The sequence below is a fragment of the Propithecus coquereli genome, unplaced genomic scaffold (assembly GCF_000956105.1).
Source record: "Propithecus coquereli isolate 6110/MARCELLA unplaced genomic scaffold, Pcoq_1.0 Scaffold57, whole genome shotgun sequence".
Taxonomy (NCBI): domain Eukaryota; kingdom Metazoa; phylum Chordata; class Mammalia; order Primates; family Indriidae; genus Propithecus; species Propithecus coquereli.
In genome coordinates, this window is record NW_012151618.1 from 8292818 (window position 1) to 8317558 (window position 24741).

The 24741-nt window shown below is 35.8% G+C and overlaps 1 protein-coding gene across 1 annotated transcript in view; it reads right to left on the minus strand.

Moving 5' to 3' along the window:
* The window catches only part of BNIP2 (BCL2/adenovirus E1B 19kDa interacting protein 2), a 60634-nt gene extending 36880 nt beyond the window's left edge, over positions 1-23754 (minus strand). The window contains 5 exon segments of the mRNA XM_012658030.1: positions 537-604; positions 1628-1734; positions 7321-7564; positions 7566-7773; positions 23652-23754. Of these exon segments, the coding sequence (XP_012513484.1) occupies positions 537-604; positions 1628-1734; positions 7321-7564; positions 7566-7773; positions 23652-23754 (730 nt within the window).
* Between the last annotated feature and the right edge of the window lie 987 nt (positions 23755-24741).

Sequence of the window (24741 nt, forward strand, 5' to 3'; positions counted from 1 at the left end):
CCTATTTTTATTTTTTTTAGTCAAGACAGGGTCTCACTCTTGCTCAGGCTGGTCTTGAACTCCCAGGCTCAAGCAATGCTCCCACCTTGGCTTCCCAGAGTCCTAAGTTTACAGGCATGAACCACCACGTCTGGCCCTAGCCACTTCATTCTTAAGAAAAATAACGTTAAACACAATTCCAAAGTACTAATTTACAAAATTTGGATTCTAATCACCATTGTTTCTACATCACTGGCAAGAGATCAATGAGGTAGCAATGTCTTTTAAATAATATAGGCAGACCTTATAGTCACCTCTTACTACTAAAAAATTATTTCCTCCCATGAATTCTTTGTAAAAATTCTCTGAAACCAAGAATATGTTTTTGGAAAGTTAATTTTCTCAAACATTCTAAAAATGCTTTCCTCAATGTTCAACTTATACTTTGGCTCCCGATGATGGGATAAAAGCTTAGTGTATATTTTTTTTTGTATGAAGAAATATGTTCAAAAAATAACACAAAGCCCATCATTTCATTAAAAATGTTAATTTCTTACCAGGCTGGCTCTCTGGTCCAGTTACAGCTAGTATATCTGCTTCGATACTATCATCTTCTGGTAAAGGTCTAGAAGACATAGACATACTTTGTAACCCAGAAATTTTAGAAAAAAAAATTTTTGAAGTTCAAACCATTAAAAATACAGCTAACAGAAACAATTATGTACAAAATGGAATAAAACAATGTTTCTTAAGCTTAGTAATTTACAAACTGCTTTTAAAGAAAAAATTCTCAGAGTTGACTTACACACGTATGTAAGTAACACATAAAAGTAGATGTAAATCCCTTATGTAACAGCTCTTATACAACTATTAAAACATACTTTAAAATTTTAAGCAAAATACAAAACAAATATAACCGAAATGCATGAATATAATGTGATGTATGATAAAGCTCAATTTTATTCAATGGGAATATGGTAATGATGGCTACAACTCTGTGAGTTCAGCATTCCTATATTACTATCATCATCATATGATGCTATGACTCACTTCTCCCACCAGCTGTCCAGTTTCCAACTGCTAAGGCACCTGACTGTGCACTGGGATGACTTCTGACCATGATGCCATGAAAGCATCACTTAAATATAAGGTCTGCCTTTGCTCTGTTTTCATTAGCCCACCTGGTGTCAATACAATTATAAATACAAATGCAAATGTACCAAGGTGGTTGGCCAAATGATCCAGAAAATCCTTGTTTATTTATTTAATAAGTTTTTTCTTAGAAAAAACCCACAAAATTTAAAAATTCTTGCAGACAACCAAAGACTCCCTTCACCAAGAAACCCTAAGACCTTCGGTTTTAAAAATATTGCATTAAAGTATTGTTTATAAAGACAAAAATTTTGAAACTTAAGTGATCAAAACAAAAATGAAAGATTATTGAAGATTACATATATATGTGGGTGGAAAGTAAGATGGAATTTTACTCTAACTAATGGAGAGGAACTTTCATTTCCTAGTATCAAATGATCATCTTGTAATACTGGGTTTCTTTAAGAAGCCTAATATTCATTTAACAAGTGACATCTCAATAAGGAAATCCTGAAGTTTTGTTCTGAATTAGTTTTCATTTATAAGTATTACTCACATTGGAAAGTCTTCATCTTGCCATTCTTCTTTAAGTTCCACACCTTCCATCCTCAGCCTGGATTCAATGTCAACTACAGACTCCTGATAATCCAGAGAGCCAATGGCCTGTGATAAAGAGAGAAAAGTTTAAACAATTTAATTTCCACTCTACTTTTTAACCTACTGAAAAGGTGCAATAACCTCACACCTTAGTTCATACCTCTACTCTATCAACTATAGGCTTTAGTTCAGTGGTCTGGTCATGAAATCAATTTATTGAGTTGCAACTTTTTTTTAAAGAATTAGAATAGAAAATATTCTAGTATATATATTCTAGCACATATAATACATATATTCTAGCAAAGTAAGTATTGTTTGTAGTAAAGATATTGTTCAGTGAAAATATTTGTTTTCAGTTGTATATATAGTCTTTCAGGTTGTGATTTAAAATATATTTCATACTATGGATTATACAAAAAAATTTGAGGTGGGAATAAGAAATAAAAGTAAATAAACATGTTCTCTGCTATAGATTCATAATTAAATTTTCTGTCCTTTGGATAGAGGTTGATTCTAGAAAGTTACCACTAGTAAATAACATTTAGCACTCTCATGATTCAGTAGAGCCAAGTGATATGCTATCATTTATATTTCCTACTTTATAGTTTTGATGCAGTAACTTGTCTAGTAAATGAATCAGGCTACCTTTCCATTTGTTTCATATCCACACCATACCTTTCTCATTTGGTGTGGCGTAAGTTTTCAAACACTAAACTTGTTGAATGTCTTTGTTTATGCAACTACTTATTTTAACTTATGCCATGAACTTTAGTTTTACTAATAGTTTTTCCAAGGAAGGGTATGAGTGCCAATGTCCTCATTTTACAAAGGGAAGAGAAAGGGAAGAGTCCAATCCCTTTGGCTGATGGAATAAGCAATGTAAGTTTAGGTATGGTATTTAAGAAGTCATGAAGATCAACTGGTTAACAGTGCAACAAAATAGTGGAAACTATAGAGGGCAAGAGGTATAAATGAGTATTTAGTTCATCTGCATTAAAGTCAGTCACAGATGTCTGAAGTTATTCAAAAACAACAGTAATACATTTCTTAAGAGATTACGTTAAAAGTGGCACCAGTAGATGCGGAAAGATGGTGAGATGGGGAGAATAACTGATGCTTTCATAGTTAAGTCCTTCTACACTATTTTATTTTATTTTTGAGACAGTCTTGCTCTGTTGCCAAGGCTGAAGTACGGTGGCACAATCACAGCTCACTGCAACCTCAAACTCTTGGCTCAAGTGATCCTCCCACCTAGCCTCCCAAAGTGCTGGGATTACAGGCGTAAACCACCGACTGCAACTAGCTGCCTTTTAAAACTATGTATAACTTAAAAAAAAAATACTTATCGAATAAAACAAATCATGCTAGCCATTCACATTCATATCAACTAGTCTTCTAAAACAAAAATGTGGTCATGTTTTATGGTTGCCTTACCTGCTATGTCATTACAACACTCAAAAAATGCACAAAGTTATACAGAAAAAAGTATTATATTCCAGAACAACAGAAAAAATTACAATGGAAATTTCCTAAAGTGCTAGATTTCACATGGTAAAACTAAATTTATATCTCCACCAAGACTGGAAGGCTCTCCTCTCAGTTTGAATTTTTACTTATACTCAAGAGAAGGTTTCAAACATTCCCAAAAGGTTTAAAATTTTTAAGATCCACTAGTTAGCACAGAAAAAATGACTGATGCTGACTTTTCCTAACATATTTGACTGGAAAAGTTAGTTTATTTATATATACCAGTAAGACATTTTTAATTCTCTGGGAAAACTCTGAGCCAGATAATTTTGAGAAATGAAAAACAGTTAAAATACAATAACTGACTTATTTGGTAGTTTCTGATTCTAATATGTAACCTATACTTTAAAGCAATGAACACACATCTGCAATGATTACTTTATTGATTGCTTTCTGACAGCAACTCTTCCTTTGTATAGAAGGGAAAATAAAAAACGGACACCTACCTTACCAAACAACTCCTATTCAGAACACAGAATTAGTTACAAAGAAAAAAAGAAAAACAAAAGAGCCCAGAATTATAGCCAACAAGCCCAAATGTTAATACTTAATACTTCAGAATCATGCTCAAGTGAGACCAAAGCATTCTATCAGTAAAGGCTGAAAACCCAGTCTCTTCCAGATTTTTACTTCACTATCTTTCTCAATGTTAAGTTTTCTCAAGACTTTGGTACTCACTTTAAAGTGAATATATTTTCCTAAAATCAATAACCAGAAAAACTTTGCATTATCTCATTTCACCTTTCTTCTGGGTGTTGAAAAAAAATATCAGGATGTTCTCTGGGTATCTTTTTCAGATATTTCAAATGCTTAGAAAAATATTTAATATTTCAAAAATAAAAGCAGTGACTGAAAGTTGCAACCAATATACTCCCAACACCTAGCACAGTGCCTGGCACATAATAGGCCTGTAAAAATTAGTTAAATGAATAAATATTTAACTGTAAAGTATGACACCGGATAGCAAGCCTTTGCTCAATTTCTTAGGTTAATTTTGCTTATTAAACTGCTTAAATAGGATTTCTATTATGTTTTACCTCATAAAAATGTAATGAAAATATTCTGTGGGAATCTACATACATGCAATATAAATTTCTGTTGGTAAAATTATTCCTTATTTGTAAGAGGAAATATCTATCTTGGGAAATTCTAGAAGATAACCCATACATTTTAGCTGTTGAATTACTTGAACAAGTTATCATTTGAAAACAGCTCCTCTAAACAAGTCTTTCAAGAACTCTTTTAGCCTATTTATTCCATTTTTACTTTAATACACATTAGCATATGGACATGGATATTTAGTTTGGAGAAAATCAAGCTCGTTAAACAGAACATAGGAGAGATAAAGATGGATTCACTTGACCATTTCATTATGAATTTTAGGGGAAAAGTACACTAGGTGGCTAAAGACAATTTAAACAATTGAGAGAGTACTGTTCTTGGAAGCACTTTATCAACAAGCAGCTGTAAGAACAGGAAACAAACAAGAAAGGAATTAATATAAGCACAACCACTTTGAAGGAAATCAGGATATTGCTGACTCACAAGTTAGCTGTGGTTGCTTCCCATTTTTTGCTCATTGATTTTTTTTTTTTTTATTATTACAATGTGGAAACAACACTAAGATGCTATTTGTTAAAAAAACCTAATGCAACAGAAATAACCCAATTTCTCAAAAGACTGGTGGTAGTTGTGGCATGTCAGTACTTATGCCAGTTATCTGTGGAGGTACTAAAGATGAATTCAAAACAGTCCTTGACCAAGGTAGGTTAAAAATCAAGGAAATAATGGATTTCCTCCTGACACAGCTTCAGAGGGGAGGTGTGGTGATAGATCCAACGAAGATGAAAAAGGGGATTCCCCTTGCAGCTGAGCAACATAAGCAAAAATTAAATGTTAAGATCATATTTAGAACTGTCTAGACTATAACATAATTTTACATGGCAATTCTACCATAATGTAGTTTAACACTGCTGCTGGAATAGGTGCTAGTAACAGCCATTTATGCTGAAATCAATTATGGTTGGCAGAAGGAAGTGCCCAGACAAGCCTTTTACTTCCCCATTTAAGCCTTTTACTTCCCCAAAAGAATTCAATTTAAATACTTATGTTCACTTTTTAATGATTAGCCTATATGTTTATGAAGATCACCAACACATCCCTAGAAAAGTCCTATATGCTTGCTTGTCATTGCTCTCTTAAGGGTAGGGTCATGTAGGTTTTTAAGAATGAAATAAGATGCTCTACCAGAAATGTTAACACAAAAGTTAGATTAAAAACTAGAATGGTGTTGACTTCTCTCGAAATTGTGAAAATAAAGCAAAGGATAATTATGTCACCTATAAAAGGTACATTTATTAAATTATCAGTATGCAGAACATACTGGAGATGTTCTGAGACCTTTAAAAAGACTGAAGTCTAATAACTGATCTCTAACACTGTCATAGAGTTATAAATATTAGTTGTAATATAAAATTATAATTTTGGAATATTACGATCACCATATTGTACTAGAATTCTGCTTATGGGATGGAAGCTTAACAAGACATCTGTTAATCTACTGTCAGCCCGTGTTAATTTATTGGATTTAGTTATACACATACTTTCTTTCTCAGAAGTCTTCCTTATCATTCCTTCTACCGTCATTACTCCGGACAGAATGAACAGAACCACTTCCCCAAATAGTGCTCTTCATATTTATTAATCACTTTGACATCCATCTTCTCATATGTTCCAACCAACAATTTTGTGAGGTATAAAACCCTGCTGTTATTATCCCCATCTTATATCTGAGGCAAGGACACCACGTCACACCACATCCTGATCCTCAGATCTCGTCCATAACTGTTTCTAATACAGCACACTGTCTTCAGTTCACTGGCAACTTTATACACAATAAGCCTGTAATACAGATTTCGTTACACTTAGCTTCAAAGGTCCTGTAATGCCTAAAGATCATAATAGCACTGACTTACAATAATAATCTAGTTCAAGTTCTGTGTTTGCAGAAGTGGATCTGTCATACTTCCTGTCTAAGTCCAACAATATCAGGCTGAGCTATAGATTATGAATAGGAATTGAGTTTACAGAGAATGTAAAATGACAAGAACTAAGGAGAAAATGTACAAGATGATCAAGAAACTAGTCTGCAGGTTAACTTTAATTGGGTAACTTCAGTTATAATAATTCTGAGGTAACTTATCCATTTACAAATTACAGAATGTCTTCTGTACAACTACAGAGATTCCTATAAAATGTTAGAAAAGGAATACATTTAATTAAAAATAAGAAATCAAGCATTAGGAGAAATAGGAGATTCTAATCAAAAAAAAGGTGAGAATGAAAAAAGCAATACTAAAATGCAATCACACCTACTTCATTCAACTAACTAAATGGGAGCCACTATAGCTACCTCGAACGGGGCAAAAGCTGTGTGTTCAGAGCTCCCGGGACAGACAAGGTTAAATTTCCAAGAAACGTAATAAAGGCCTAAATAAATTTCTGATTTAACTTTAGCCGATCTAGTAGCTCTCCAGTGGCCTTAGATGAACCCAGAAAATCCAAACCATTTGCCAGGTATTTAAACAGAAAACACAGTTCCTGAATTCACGCAGGGACTCCGCTTTTGATGTACACACTCTATATTTGGTTTAGCTTGCTCAGTAAGATCTGTTGAACCTCTGATTATTTACCCTGCTTCCGTGTCTATTCCCCGAGGGTACGAGGGACACTAGAAGTTCAAGTTTCTTTGTTCTGCACCAGGACGGACGCTGGTCATAAATACGAACCATCGTGGCCCAGTCACCGCACCCAGGCCAGGACAGAGGTGGGGAGCAGAGAAGGGGGCAGCTTCCATCCCAAGTACAACTACCCCAAACGGAAAAGGGGTGGGGTGGGGGGCAAAGCTGGCAGAGACAAACAGGAGCCAAGCCAAGGGCGGGGACCGAAGCTGGGCGGGGATCCAGGAAGCGCCTCCCGAGCAGATTCTATGGCGCCCCGTGCAACAGATAACCCTCTAGGCTTCCACTCCCCGGTCCGCCGGGGGCCCACGCCAGTTCGACGTGCGACCCCCGGCCGGTTCCCAGCCCAGAGCCGCCGCGCCGAGTCCCCCCAGGCCGCACTCACCCCGGAGGAAGCCTCGGCCCCCTCGTCCTCTGCGTCCCTCCAGGCCGGCGACGTCGGGCTGACGGCCAGGTCGCAGAAAGCGGTGCCGAGCGGAGCCCGCTCCCCTCGGTCGGCGGTGGAGACTCACGCCCGGTCCCCCGGCCGCAGCGGCGCCGCTGCGGTAGCAGCAGGTGACCCGGACGCAGTGAGCCGCCCCGCCGGACGTGACAACATCCTGACCTGCTTCAGGCGCGGCAGCGGGCGGAGGCCGAGGCGGAGACAGAGGCGCGGCGTCTTCTTGGAACCCACAGCGCCCCCGGCCCCTTCGGCTGTCGCGGGCTAACTCCCGCGCATGCGCGCGCCCGGCCGGCCTTTTTCCTCTCTGGGCAGGCCGGTGGCGGCGACGCCTCGTTGGCGCCGTCTCTGAAGCTCGAGACGCAACTTCACGCTTTTCTTTTAGCTGGGGAGGTGGCCCTGGAGTCTCAAAGAGTTATTTTTATTTTCTGTCTGCTTGTCTTTATTGATCATTACAGTAAATGTAATTAATGATCAATACATAATGATCAATAATAATGTGTGTTATAAAATGGACGAAATGAGGGGAGGAAAAATATCCGAAGCCTCATTTTGGGGAACTGGACTGCAGAAGAATGCTTGGAGTTTGGTAAAAATCCTCGAGTGCGAACAGCTTTACTCTGCAGCAGTGCTTCTCAAAATATCTGTGGGGAGTGATCCGTTTATTATTTTTTAAAAATTTTCAATTAGTTATGGGCCATACTTTGATAAAATAGAAAAATGAAATGAAAAAAGACATCGAAATCCAAGTAGAAACATTTTATCATTAGAGTCAACAGTCATCAAATTACTTGTAAAATTGCCATAAAGGTTTCTAAAGGCTGAATCTCCATTTCTGTGCTTGTCTTGCTGGTAGCAAACAGTTCTATGAAGAGTCCAGGTCTGTGGACCATACTTTTATATATATTTTTAATTTTTTAAGAGACAGGGTCTTGCCCTGTTGCCCAGGCTGGTCTCAAACTCCTGACCTGAAGTGATCTTCCTGCCACTGGGCCTCCCAAAGCCCTCGTATTATAGGCCTGAGCCACAGGCTGGCAATTCTGCTCTACAGCTTTAAGGAAATGAGAATAGTTTGGAGAACATGATAATCCCTCTCAGAAATTTTATCTACTAAATCCATACAAAGGCCCAGCAGTCAACTATTTGGGTAATTCCATTAGGGAATGATTGGGCCTGAGGGATATGGAAAAGCTCGAAAATTTTAATCATAACCAAAAAATGTATCATTCTGGAGCAGCTGCTTACATTCACATTACTTTGGCAACATTTACTTACTGTTAGTAGATGGTTAAACTCTGTACCTCATCTATAAAATGGAGAAAAAAATAATACCTACCTCTCAGGGTTTTTATGAGATAAAGTCATATATTTATTATAGTGCTTTTTATATTACAATCACATATAAGTGTTACATATTATTATTTTTATCCTATTCTACCAATTCTACCCTAAATAGCTGGCAGAGAAAACAAAACTGATGAACAGTTTTAGCTAAACAACTTCTTGGGCCATGCTCCTGTACAAAATTTCATCTTCAGTTACAGATTTTTCATAGTTCCAAATTTTGTTTATTTCAGTTCTGCAATGTGCAGAATTCCCCACAGGGTGGCAGAAAATCATTGGAAATCATACACAGTTTGTATCTGTTCTTCATTTTAGCAACTTTATCATTTAATAAGCTTGATCAGTGTTTGCTTTGGTTTTGAGTAAGCCATTCTACTTTTTATCCCCATCTCATGAATTACTCATACATATTGTTGAAACATTACAAACTACAGACAAGCCAAAAAAGATAATCACTGTTAATACATTTGTGTGTATCCTTTCAGATTTGTGTGTGTATGTATATATATACACATATATAAAACTGTCTAAATTGCACATACATGCCTTTATAAAAATGAGATAATGTACTTAATAGTTTATAATTTCCTTTTCCTTTAAAATCTATCATGAACTCCTTTTCAGGTCAATGTCATCATTTTTATTACAGATAATTTATTCAAGTAGCAATCCTTTATTGAATATTTAGGTTGCTCCATTTTTTTATAGTTAAAAAAACACTTCATGGAGAGTCCAAAAAGTCAGAATTACAGGACTTACTCATTTCCAAGCTATATATTAGTTACATTTTAAAATAATATGCTCAACATATTTTCCTTCAACTTCCATGAACCTTCTTCCATGAAGTGTTTTTAAAGGAACAGATCCAACCATTAATCTAAAAGGTATTAAAAATACACTATTTTCCCTGTGTTTCCAGATTTTTTGGTCAATGTTTAGAATATTTTTACAGTAACTTATTGTTTCTATGTGCCACATTGAATGGACAGTAATTTAAACTCTTAAAAATTGGAAAAAAATTCAGAGGAAAAGAAAATATGGCTTCCGGACCATACGTAGAAGACATCACTTGGCAAGCGGATCTCTGCATTGTTACCTCAGATCCAGGGCTTATACACCATAGGGAAAGGGAATACTGCTTCAAAAAGGATGTGTAGAATAGTTGAAGTCAACCTTTCAGGGAAAGGCAAAAATGCTATGTATGTCACAGTCTATAATTTACTTAAAGGCAGGACTTACGGTAAGTATATGTTTATGATAACATCAAGGGTGTTTTGACATAAGGACAGGATTTAAGGTAAATAAGGGCTAACAGTAGATAAAGTTGGAATCGTAGGGGTATTCCCAGAACTGAGGTTAATCAGAAGTCAACACAGCAGATTAGCATCCAAAATGGAGTTACTTTAGCCTCCACAGGCCCTCTGCCACCTTCTTGAAAGTCAGAATGACAACAATGTCTCAGGGTGAGTGGTAAAGTGGCTTTTCTCTGGGAAGCTCTGTCTGTTATTAGGCACATGGTTTCCTCAGGGAAGGACCATTTGCAGCCTGGAAATTACTAATTACTCCTCCTAACCCTTCCTCAATTTCCTTATTTTCTTTATTTTTTATTTTTTTATTTTTATAGAGCTTACAGCTAGAGGTTGTCATATAAATGTTTATTATTATTTTGTATTGGCAGGTTTTCCATATGGAAACTATGGTCTTGGTATATATTTTATGTCCTATTTCTCTTCTCCACCTGGCCCACTCTGCCATGAAAGCGTGAGACTCTTGTGCTAACTTCACTTCAGCGCACAGATTCTTGGGTAGCCCTTTTCTGCTTCTTTGTGCTTTGCTATTCCCATTGTGAGCCCTTCGTCCCCTCATCAAACCAGTCTCATGGCATCTCCCAACAGATGGAGAATTTTGTGCATGCCGTTACTCTACTAGTAGGGCATATTGCACTCCTTCAGATTGTTTTTGTAAATAAAAGAGCATCTCCTTACACAGTTTTTGCCTGAATGTTTCTCATAATTCCTGCCTTACAGATGGCAAAATCAAGATATCTATTAGAATGAGAAAATTCCTCACAGAGGTGCTGCTAGCCCATGTGACAGTTGTCTGCAAAGTAGCCAAAGGAATCCCCTCTGGCTGGATAAAACTCCTTGGGGCAAGGTTGGTGAACTGAACCTACCTTTTCTAATTATCACATAGGTGCCTTTGTGCAAAGTTTCAAAAGACAGCATTCCCTCGTGGGCATATAAAGCCTTGTGCTTGAGCATGTGTCTTCATAAATAGAGTGCTCCCTCAGCTGAGTGCTGTCTGCAGGACACAACCTGCTCAACTGTACGAACTGGCCCTAGTTCCCCACCAAGATCTTGGAATTGAATCTGATTCTTTTATTTATGATAAGAAGACCCCCTTATTGTTCTATTAAGAAAGAATTTCTGGAGGACTGGTTCTGAACATGAAAATGCAATTTCTAGTTACATTCACATATGCTACTTAATGATGTTCACTAGGCCTACTCCCCAACTCCCAACCCAACCTTGGACCAGAGGTAAGATGAGAGAGGATGAAGAACAAGACATTGGAGACAATGCTAAGAAAATGCTTGTGTAAGTTCAGATTTCAGAAGGCATAAGATACATTGAACAAAACTCTTGCATGCTGCTTCACTCCCCATTGTATGATTTTATAGACAGCTTGTTATTCTTGCTTACAACCATATAAATTCAGTGATGTCTGGCAGCTCACTCGTACGTTTCGAAAAAAACGTGAAGTACCCTTTTTACATGGACTGAAGATGTCTTTGCTGGTGAGGCTTGAGGGTAAAAATGGATACAATTATATATTCATTTAATTATTCATAACTTGAGTTGAAATGAATGTGTATATATTTTTCACTTATTCACTTTATAAAATTCAAAACTAAACCCAGCAGCAGTTTTGTCTTTGGCACGGTGACAAGTTTCTTTTCTACAGTGAACCAGTCAAAGAAATTGTTCCAGAGAGAATTTGTGCTTCCCTATGTCAGAAAATCAAATTGGACTGTACACATATATTACACATCACCCTGTGTGATGCTTCCACATCTCAGAAAGTACTAGAAGGAAGAAGCAGCATACATTTCTAATAAATACTTCCACATACAGAATTAGATTATAGCCATTTTAGGGAAAGACTAGGCTTATTTGTGAGAATATTTTATTGCACAGGACTTTAGGGATTTGACTCATTCAGGGAGACAACTAGGTTATGGTTTGAAGTTAAGCAAGAGTGAGAGTTCAGATGTGGACGTAGTCATGTTGGTTGAGGTTAACAGGATGTGCATTTCATCCAACAGAATTTAGACTAATTCTAGTTTAGGTGAATACTAATACTAAAGACTAATACTAGTTTAGGTTATTCATCAAAACCAATAGTGTGAACAAAGCTTAGAGTCCATATACAAGTCCTCTGTGAAGATGTTTCTGCGACATCATAAAAAATGACAAATATGAGTTTGAAACTATCTGAGGATACACATTTTATAATATAAAATAATAAAATTTGGAAAAATCATAGCAACCATTTGGTTGCTATCATGGTTGCCACTTGGAAAGATGATGGACAGAGATCCATCTATACTGAATCCTCTACACCAAATAGTGTGCAAGATCTTTTATCCTGAACAGAGGTTGTTAAAAAAAGACACTCTAAAAAAAAAAAAAAACCAAACCAACAAACATACAAAAAAAGACACTCCACTTAATAATTAACGCTCTTGCGAAAGTTTCAAGACATAGTATCACCATGCTTGGTTTATAATTAAAATAAAGATTAATCTTGAAGAGGAAAAATTTCACTATTCCTTCTCTCCTTGAAGATATGAAATGTTAGTAGCACTATGACCATCTATATTTGGAAAAATATAAATAGTAGCCTCTGATTAGAAAAAAAGCAGAGTTTGATTGATTGATGATGATGATGATTTTACCAGTGATAATGCTTTTTAAATTCTTTCTGGGCTGGGTAAATACAAGTGAGAATTGACCAATGGAAGGGAACTGTTCTGCAGTCAATTTTAGTCTTCTCATCGAGATTAACACAAAGTTAGATATAACACTGTCATTCACCAAAGCATTAACCATTCATTTTGCATCTTTACAGTCAAAGCACAATCTTACTTGTTTTGAGGAAACAAGTGCATTTCAAAATACAAAAGTAATTATTGGGTCAATTGGAAATATAATATTTGACAAAACAAAGCACTAATATGGCTCTATATAAGGCCAATGCATTTTTATTGAATAAAAATATAAAAATTAAAAGGTGGTATCATCTAATTCATTGTTGCAATGGATAAATGTCTTACAAATGTATTTCCAAAAATACTTCATATCCTAAAAGTAACTTATTCAACTGAGAGAATCTAGGTGATTATTTGTATTTTAAAACATGGGAGACTGTAAGTAGGTAAAATGTATTAACTCTATTCTTTTTAATGAATTTCAGTACAAATGAGAAAATATTAAAATTGTAACACTATTTTTCATTTACATGGATTCCTTTATGATAAAGGAGAAATGCTTTCTCCTAATACAGTTGCTAAAGCATCAAATTCTGCTTACTAGGAAAAAGAAGAAAGCTTTCCAATTTCAGGTATATATGTAATAGGGAGAGGTGAAATGACAGCAGTTTAGTATGAACTATCATCTTCAAAAGCTCCTTAATCTATACAATTCTAGAGGTTTTTTTTGGAGTATTAACTTTTTAGCAGGTCACCCATTAATATGAATGATTTCGTATATAAAACATATATATATGTGAATGAGATACCATTCCACCTAACAATGACCTCACCCAGGCATTATTTACAAAAATCGTATCTAAAATGTCTTGTGCTTGACGTTTGGGGGTGGGGGTTGGGGATTTGAATCGATAAGATGATTAATGCCTGAAATTACGTTGTTAGTCTTTCCTTAATTAGCTTATGAGACTGATCCTTGCAATTATTTTTCATAGAAGGGCTTAACACATAATAAACCTTATGCTAAAATGGAAGGCATTCTGACTGGGTTGGGGTTAGAAGAAGCATTCTGTCTTTATTGTGCTACAATCTCTGTGACCTTGGGCAAGTTATCTAACTTCCCCTGACCTTCAGTTTCCTTGTCAATTTTTGAGGTACCTAAAACTCATTTTATCTAATTTAGCAATTTCCTAAAACTGGGATTATCATTTCCTTAATTTTTAGAGATTCACTAAAATGTTATATGGATGTTTAAGTACAAATATCTGAAAATTACATCTTATATGTCTATAGTCTATCTTTTGAAAAAATGACATAAAACAAGAAGAGAATCCAAGTACGTACACAATTCCACGCCAGGTGATAGGAAGGATATTTTATTTATTATTTTTTAAAACTTTTTTTTTTTTTGGTAGAGACGGGATCTCTCTATGTTGCTCAGTTTGGTCTCAAACTTCTGGCCTCAAGCTATCCTCCCTCCTCAGCTTCCCAAACTGTTGGGATTACAGGCGTGAACCACCACACCTGGCTTTTATTTATTTATTTATTCATTAATTTTTAGGAAATATATTTTAAAATCCGAATATTTATAAGGGATTTCGGTATCGACAGTTTGCAGGTTTTGCACAATCTAGTTAATGGAGTCCTGAACTCAGAATCAGCAAATTTCCTTTAAAATTTCAATCTGACTTTTGAATTTGTGGATTCCTCCACCCATCCCTCCATCATCTCATTCCCATAAGCATTCTATAAGAATAGGAAACAGGCAACATCAAATGAAGAAACCAATGGCAGTCTCAGGGAGTCTCAAGCATTGCCTTGAATTGATAGTTTTTGTTTAGGACCATTCTGAAAATGGGAATTCCGAGTTTCGTTTATAAGACTGCTGCTTCTAATGGTCGTTTTTGCCTCAGTTCCTCATCCAACCTGCAGGTATAAAGGGAACATGCTAAAATGCAATCACTTGAAGCTTGTTCCTTGTTTCATTTTAATAATTCTTTTTGTGTTTTGACTATTAAAAAAAACATTCTCTAGCAATGAATTCCTTGACTTAGCCACATATTTTTAAAGTATTAGTAAAAATGCGTATGTTTTCAGGTTCTTTTAGCTAGGGTATAATATATTTCGAAGGTGTCCTAGGGGTCTCCTAAATAAGGGATCTTTTGTTAAATTAATAAGTCTATCCAAAATTAACCTTCTTATTTCAATTTATTTTAGGCACAAAATAGTCACAGGTTGTGTCCTTCACCGCTTTTCTTCTCCCACACCATCATAAATTGGTTTTGGTGTTTAATTTTTGATCTAGGAAAGAATAATTCATTTTTATCTTCATTTAATTTTAATAGTCAAGGAGTAGTCTATAAAGATTGAATAAATTTAATCCTCTGCAATTAGTGTCAAATTAATTCATTCTGGATGTGGATAACTCAAGAAGTACAGACCCTCCTACACACTGACAGACACCTTTATCAGGTTTAATGTTTTATGTAAATGATTCTACTTGAAAGGAAGTTATCTTGTTTCTCCCGCCTCCCTTTCTGTCCTTGTTAATTGTTTGTTTTTAAACCTAAATTTCCTCTCAGTATTCTGTCAGGACCGCAGTACTATTCTCTGGATCAACTGTGTGATTCTACAGAGATACATTCTGCTGCTAATTTGGCTCCTCTGGGCAGGGAAATTCAATTTTCTCCCTCTCATAAAAGTTCACAACCATGTAACTTCTGTGAGTTGCTCCAGAGAGGAGGAAATCATCAGACCTCATGAGGATTAAAATGATCTGGATATGTCTTGTGCGCAGCAAGCAGACAGGATTATTGTAAGTAGCCATTTGTCTCACACGACACGATCCATCTGGATCATCCCAGATTTGTTACCCGGAGATGCTTTTTCAGAGCAGGAATATTTTCCCTCCTATGGAGAAGCCAAGATACAAAAAGCTACCAAGCAGGTCGGCACTCAAGTTGCTCAAAATACCCTTTCTTCTTTCTTTCCTTTAAAACTATATAACTTGGGGTTATATAGTTGATATCTGTGTAGGTTTTATAATTAACCATTTTAATACAAGAAGACTATAATAATCCAATAAACTCTTAATTTCTAGTACAGCTGTAAATGCATACTGGCTGTTACTAAACATGACTCATCAAGATTTTTTAAAAAGATAATTTAGTTATCTCTTGTCAAGTCACTATTTAATGTTACTTTCTCTATTTGCTGTGATAAGCATTAAAATCTGTATATTGGTTGATAAATCATTGTTTAGGAGTGTCTAAAAGGTTCAGTAAATGGTATGAAATTGCCATAGTGTAATAAATGGTTATTTGATAATGAATGAAATTGTTTGAAAATACTGTTAAAATGTCAAGTTTAAACATATAGATCATTACTCAAAAGGAAGGCAAACATGGAAACCACAGTGACATCATAAATATACTGCAATAAACACATTTATTTATACCAGACAAGTTGTAGGTACTTTGTACAAATGTGTACAAATTGATATATGAAGTTAATTTCAATCTGTAAAAGTAATTGCATTGGTTTAACTTATTTAACTCTCCTTACAATAATATTTATTGCAGAAAAAGAAGGTAAAGAAATAAATGATGATAAATAGATAAAATACATAGGAAATGGGAATTGTTTTACAACTTAATTACACTGTCACATAAAATTATCACACAAATACACCAATTCGACAGCAGAAATACATTAAAACTCTATTATCCAATGCAGAAAACAGTTTTTTGTTGGCCTTTATTTCATTTGCACATTTAAAATAATTTTATTTTTTTCTACCAGCATAAAATGTCTAGGCAATGTCAAAAGCAAAAAAAGAGTAAGTTGGGAACAAAAATTGTTTTCTAAAAGAAATGTTCTGCTTTGCTCAATATTGAGAAGACTGACATACGATCTGAGAAAAGGGCAACAACCCCCATTCCACCATGACCAGTATATTGAAGAAATGTGAACTCAGGAACTCGCAATAGAAAATGAAGCTGATTGATTTGTTAGACTGTTCAGAGCTCATACGATGTGCAAATAACTTGGCAGCTGTACATCTGAAGTGACATAACATTTCATTTTGGGATAAATAGATCTGTACTGCAAAGATTCATTGGTTTTATGAAGTCAAGTAACATTTATTTCCTAATATTTATGAGGCATATGCTAGGTGCTGTGAGTGTTATTTAGGCTCTGTCCTGGAGAGGCTGATCACTTAACAGGAAAGATGAGACATGTTCGTAAGAAATGGGGCATTTATGTCAGGCTTGGTGACTTATTTGCTGATGTATATATTGGGTTATTCTGCACTAAGTTTTTAAACCATAAATTTGGGCCAGCGTATAGTGTCGCAAAACCTTCCAGTAAAATTCTTAAAACTTAGAATCAATTTTTGTCCTTGGTGTTTAAACATTTTGTAACACATTTAATAATGTCTACACTAGTAACACATTTAGGTTATTAGAGCAAGGATGATTTTATTCATTCTATAATGGAAAATACAAAGTTTAGTTTGGGAAAAGTGAACATGAGAATTAAAATAAACTAGTCAAAGTGAAAAACTAATTGGAGGGACGGGTGAGAATTGAAAATAATTATGGGAGTGAAAGCTCGAAGGTTTAATGCAATGAATAATATCAAGTGATTCAAAAACATATCACATAATTTCTTTATGAGAGTCAAATATTTAACCATAGACAATACACTAATTTTTTAGATGATATTTAGTCTTTATGAAGTAAAGCCACATTTCTTTCTCTCTCATTTTTCTCAATATCCATTCAAATTGAAGGCAAATGTGTGGATCTTTTACAGTGTGGAGGTTAAATAAGACTTTATAAACACTCGCAATGCCTGGATCGCAACAAATTGGATTTATTCTTCTGATTTGTTATGAAATGCCTAGTGGGGAAACATAAATGATGAATGAAAAACCAGAAGAAAGTTTTCATGGACTTAGTTGACCAGAAAAGGGTTCATCTGAAATTAATTAAGCTGTTCTCTAAAGAAATCTTTGATAATTTTCTGATCTCTGGTATTTGAAGTATTTTTAATAGTACAGGTTTTACAGAGTCATTGTACAGTATTATCTGCTGATATATATATTTATGTTATATATTTTTTTATGTACAGGCTCTGTTACTTGTACATCTTTCTTTCAATGGGTAACTCATTTTCTTCTTAAGTGAAACAAGCAGTGGGAATGATGGAAATACAACAGTATTCAAATTGTTTAAAAATTTTAAAATAATAAAATAAGAACCTAGTCAATTTTTAGTATATATTTCCATTTTTATCGCTGTTAAAAGATAATTTTTAATAAGTCCAATTTAATGATGAGGTAAATGTAAACATAATTCTTATCAGAGAGCTATATCTGATTTTTTTATTTGCATGATATATGGTAACTAAAGTGTGTTTTAAATCTTAAGCGTTTTTGGCTCATTTCGATTTCAACTGGTGAATTCATTTATAAAAGAAAAGTAGACATTGAAATAGATAAAATACAATAATAAAGGTAATTCAGACATGACAATGGAAAATGAAGATGCTTAAAAAGAAAATTTAGAGTATCAGATATTGATGAGAGTAGAATCATAAAATGTTATTCCTAGAACGGTTTTCATATTCCTATAAATTAAATAAATTGACTCACTTCTGAATGTTAGGGTCTTCAAAATGATATGTATATACTGAAAATATGATCTTTTTTATTGGCTATTGCTACAGAAAGGGTCGTAAGTAATGCCAGCCATTATTAGAATTTAGAAGACATCATTTATTATTCTTCAGAATGGCCTGTTATATACAATCGTTATTTAAAAAAATATTGAACATGGGATGTAGTTAACTTTTAACATATTGAAAATACTGTTAATTTAAAATGAAAATTCCTCTATTCTCAAAGGCAGCATCGTTTAACCATTTAAAAATTTTGTACCCCTACCTTGAATTTGAAAGTAAAACTCAAGAAAGGCAGCGAATGTAGTAAAGCAGAAATACCTACATCTTTCTGAACATACAAAATATCATCATGCTAAAATAGAACTCTTTTGCCTTTAGTTTAGTCCTCTCAGTATTAATGCTTTCACTAATACTAGTACTATTGTTACTGTTCCTTCCTGCCCCACCGTGACATCACCTTCTCATTTGATATGCTTTCTTAGACTGCGTCATTGGGGTGCATGGGGAAGTTTTGTGTGCTGTGTATGAAACTGCAAGAAAAAAATAAGGTAAAGTCTCCCCCTTTTCCCTAAGATTACAGGTGGGTCTTATAATAGTCTACTCTCTCTATTTATACAGAAATTACACTCGAGTCAGGTCAAACATAAATAGGTATTAGCTATTGTATCTGCGTTTTATACCAGTACAAAGAGGAACATGGCAATACTGCTACAGATCTTCTTAAGGCTTGACCTGTCATAGATACCTGTGAATGCCTATAGGCAGAGACCTCTCTAGGATACGGAAAATAGTGATTAAAACTGCTCAGAGTCCTGTGTTTGGAGTGGTTCTAAACTCTTCCACAGGATTTAGCAGCTGTTGCTACATGGTGCCAAAGAGAGTGAAGGAGCGAAGACTGCTACCAGTTGGTGCCAAAAACAAATTGGAAGCACTGATACACATTTGCATAAACATGCTCTCTGAGCTTGGGAGGCCCTCCTTTTCTCAGACCTCTTCATCACCCCGAACAGGGCCTTTTGAAATATTTTCTCCTCTTCTTTCCCTGTTTAGTACAACCATTGTTGTTCTTTTGTTAGATTTTTCCATGTAAAAATAAATTATTTTACACATGTATATATGTATATACACACATTTCCTGCAGAGATTGGGAGGTGGAAGGTGGGAGGTGGGAGAAGGGAGGATATTACATGTGATGCTTTGACCCCAGCCTTGAAAAGCCCTAAAGATCTGGATGGAGGCCTTTTTCACTAGACAGATAATAAAGCTACTATAGAATACTTCTTGGTGCATTATAATTTTTGTTTAAGTTTTGTTAAGCCAGGCTTATCAATTTACATCTATTAAAATTCGCCCCATTTAGATGTACAGTTCCATGAATTTTGACAAATGTATACAGTCTTGAAAGCACCATTAAAATCAAGATACAGACTATTTCTCTTATCCTAAGAAGTTCCCTTTTACCCGGCGCCCACCCTCAGTCCTTGGCAACCATTGATCTATTCTTTGTCCTTATAGTGTTGTCATTTGACAGTATCATATAAATGAAATCATACAGTATGTAGTCTTTTGAGTTTGGTTTTTCTTTACTTAGCATAATGCTTTTTGCTATTATGGTTCTGTTGGTTCTGTTTTACTGCTGAATAGTATTCCATTGTGTGGATGTATCATAATTTATCAGTCACTTGATGGATATTTGGATTGTTTTAAGTTTTTGATGATTATGAACAAAGTTACTATAAACATTGAAGTGCAAGGTTTTATATATATATATATGTATGCTTTTCTTGGGTAAATACCTAGGAGTGGAATTTGTGGATTGTATGATAACTATACGTTTAACTTTATAAGAAACTTCCATGGTGTTTTCCAAAGTGGCTGCACCATTTTTAATCCCCTCTGCAAATACAGGACACTTCCAGTTGCTCTACGTCCTTCTCAGCACTTGATATTGTCAGCTTGTTTTGATTTAGCCAGTTTAATAGGCATGTAGTAGAGTAAGTTGTAATTTAATTAAATCATTGAATGTCTATAACATTTGATTCCATGGGGCAATTCAATGAAGTTTAAATAATTCTTCCCAAAAGAAGCTTGTTTTTAGGTGAGAAGCCAATACAAATACACACAAAAATCAAATGGAATATTCAATAGTAGTACAGGATGGTAGCAGGAATGATACCAGAAGAAGGTACAGGATTGATTTTCATTGACCCATTAAGTTAATTATTGCTAAGTTAATCATTGTCCCTACAGGCTTTTGTGGACACTAAGTCTAATGGACTCTTTCTTCACAATCTGTTACTAGTTTTTTTTCCTTCCTTCCTGTTTTCTGCTGTCAGTACCTCATTTCAGGCCTTTATCATCTCATCCTAAATTATTATGGGAATTTCTAACTGATTTGTGTCCTCCAGATCCTTTCTACTACAATCAGTCCTAATTATAGCCATTAAACTAATCTACTAAAACCAGTTTTCTGTTCCTGCATAACAAATTAGCTCAAATTTAGTGGCTTAAAACAATACTCATTTATTTGTTCACAGTTCTTTAGGTCAGAAGTCTGGGCACAGCGTGGCTACATTCTCTACTTAGGGTGTCACAAAGCCAAGGTCAAGGTGTTGACTGGGTTGCATTCCCATCTGGAGCTTAGGACCATCTTCCAGGTTTATATGGCTGTGGCAGAATGTTAATTCCTTATGGTTGTAGGACTGAGGCTCCTGTTTCTTATTGGCTGTCAGCTGGGAGACATTCTCCGTTCCTGGATGTCACCCTCATTTCTTGACACATGATCCCTTTCATCTTCAAAGGCAACAATGGAAAGTCTGTCTCACATAAAATCCTTCTTATGCTTCAAATCTCTTTCTCTAAGGACAGCCCAGTTCCATTTAAGGATTCACTGGGTTAGGTCATGTTCACCCAGGATAATCTCCCTTTCTTGGAGTCAACTATTCCATCAAACATAACCTAATCATGGTTGTGCTATCCAATCATATTCACAGATTCCGTCCTCACTCAAGGGTACGGATTAGATAAGGTGTACTTGAATTCACCAGGGAGAGGGAATCTTGAGGGTCATCTTATAATTTTGCCTACTATATATCCACATTTAAATGTCAACATTTAAAAAGCTAATTTCAACATTGCTCCCTGTTTATTGCAACTTACTTCTTTCCTCTGGGTTCATTTTTCTCTTTGTAATTATTTCTCTTTAGTAATTATTTTGGTGAGGGTCAGTAACTGTTAGACACTTCTAGTTGTCAGAAAATATGTTTTTCTCATTCTTACTTTTAAATGGTAGCTCTTGCTAAGGTGAAATTTTAATTGATGTTTACAGTTACTTTTCCATTGCCTTCTGGATTTGGAAGACTGAAGTTGGTTATTGGTCTAATTGTACTTTCTTTATGAGAAATGTTTTTTCTCCTTGGTAACACTTAAAAGTTTCTCTTTAACAGTGATATTTACCAATTCCACTAGGACAAGTCTAGATATGGAGTTATTTGTCTATTTTCTATCCTGTTGATCTCCAGAGTATATTTTCAACTTAAGAACTCCTATCTTTCTAAAATTTTGCAAAATTCTACTTTTTTCTTCAAGTAAAAAAGTTGCTTCTCTTGAATTCCCTCCATTCTTTTTTCCTGGAACTCTCAAGAGAACTATATCCAAAACAATTTATACTCCATGTATATTAACTATTTCTTTATATTTTTATTTCTTTGTATAAAGTGCTGTATGCCAAGAGAATTCCCCAGTTCTATCTTCCAATTTAGTGATTTTCTCTTTAACTCTTTTGTCTAGAGTTTGTACCTTCTATTGATTTTTTTTTTTTTTTTTTGAGACAGAGTCTTGCTCTGTTGCCCCAGCTAGAGTGCTGTGGCATCAGCCTAGCTTACAGCAACCTCAAACTCCTGGGCTCAAGCGATCCTACTGCTTCAGCCTCCTGAGTAGCTGGGACTACAGGTATGTGCCACCATGCCCAGCTAATTTTTTTCTATATATTTTTAGTTGTCCAGCTAATTTCTTTCTGTTTTTTTAGTAGAGACAGAGTCTCGCTCTTGCTCAGGCTGGTCTCGAACTCCTGCGCTCAGCGATCCGCCCGCCTCGGCCTCTCAGAGTGCTAGGATTACAGGCATGAACCCACTGCGCCCGGCCTCTATTGATTTTTTAAAATTTCAATCACTGTATCTTTTTGTTTGAACACCTTCTAGTTAGTATGTTTTATTAACCATGAATTATGTTTAATTCTACCTGTTTCATAGTTTTGTTTTATTTCAGATGAATATTATTCTTGCATCTATTTCTTTGTGAATCCTAAACATACTTGTTTAAAGACTGTATATGAAATATTTCTTATTTTCTTTCATCTCAAGCAAATTTCTTTTTCAACCATAGTTTTGTTTGGCTTTTTCTTAGAATTAGTTTTCTTCTTATAGTTTTCAGACTCATATAGAATGGGAGGTTTTTATTTTTCTCTCTTTTTCTGTGCTTACCTCCTGCTGTCTAGTGATTTTACAATTGCCTTTACATGATCTCCAAGGGACTCAGGCCAGAACCTAGTCTGATATCAGCTGCTCCTAGCTCCTGTCCTAGAGGATATTCATGATACACAAGGTGATTTGAATCAAGTCCAGGTCAAGAGGCTGTGTCTGTGGTCCTTTAATTTCCCCAGATGCTCATTTTCTGTAAGTCATATCCCCAGGCCAAAGCATCCTTGAGCTTAAACAGAGGAGCTCCATCTTAGTCATAGTTTCAAACAGTTAGAGATGCTCTAGTTTTCCACCTCTTCTTGGGCACTTTAGTCCCTGTTATCTCACAGAAACTGAAATCCTCCCCTCCTCTATAAGCTTCCCGATCCAGGGTGTAGTCCACAGCTTCAGCCCCCTCTGTTGCAAGGTTTTGGGAAGACGATTGACATCATATCATGCACATTTAAAAAGCATTGTTCTGGCTACTGCATTGAGAATAGGGGTTTGGATCAGGATAGGGCTGGGGTAGAAGTGTAGAGACAAGGAGACCAGTAAGGAAACTACTGTAATGATCCAAGTCAGAGATGACGGTGGCCCAGACCAAGATGAGGGAAAATAAGGAATCAAGGATGACTGCCAGAGTTCTGGGGTGAGCAGCTGGGTGGATGGTGATGCCATTCACTGAAATAGGGAAATGAAGCTGGATCTTTTCCCAAAGGAGTGAAGTGGTTGCCCAAACCCAGATGACTATGGGTCCTTGCAGGTTCCCCGACTCCAAGTGTAAAGCACTCATTTACAGGAAATTCGGTCTCCAACATTAAGGTCAGAGGTCCATTGGACCAAAGGATCAGATGTCCCTAAAAAGATGGGCTCCTCTAAAATTGGAATGGAGCCGGGCATGGTGGCACATGCCTATGGTCCCAGCTACTCGGGAGGGTGAGGCAAGAGGGTCCCTTGAGTCCAGCCTGGGCAACATAGAAAGACCCTGTCTCAACAAACAACACACAAATAACCCCCTCCCGCAGCAAAACAAACACACACAAAATAAATAAAATTGGAATGGGTCACCCTGGGCTGGGGGTATTAAGGGAGCCCTTTGGTATTAACAACTGATGACTTGCTTCAGACTCAGTTTAAGCCTCTGTTTCTGTTATTCATTGCCACTAGCCTGCCAGAATCAGCCTGTGTCCAGTCCTTCTGAGATGGGGCCATATCCCTCCTGTGTGATACCTCTGTTGCCTTGGCAGCTAGCCTTAGCAGTTAGCCTTGGCGTTCACACTGTACATGAGAAACCAAAGGATAATTCAGATTCATAACCAAAGTGTCATTTCTTTGTAGAAAGTGAAATGAAATGTTGAGGCAATTATGAAAATTATTCATATTTTTTTCCTCCCTTATAGGAATATTTCATGAAAAATTTTGGGGCTTGTCATTAACTAACTCATTACTTTAATTAACCACTTCATTATGTAAGTGTAGACACAGCTTTACAATTATTTATACTGTTTCTTCCTGTGTGTAAATAATTGCGAAGTAAAAATATTAATTTGTGAATGTAATTGTGTAGGTGATCACTCTGAATTTACTCAGAACTAGCAATTAGTGCATGCAAATCAGCTAAGACAAAAGTCTCTCTGATCCTGTTCAAAATACAGGAAGCGTTAATTTGCAAGAATGCCTGCTCCTGGCCCATCTGATTCTCAAAAGTCACGTTCTTGCCTCTGAAAATCAGAAACTGACCGTATTTGTTGTGAGCTTTATGATCACTCTTAATGCCCTGGCAAACACAGGAAATAAAATGCTAACAAATCATCACCCATTACCTAATTATATTTATTCAGACAGATAAAGTTGGGGGGAAAAGAGTGGATCGTGTTTTTTTTAAAA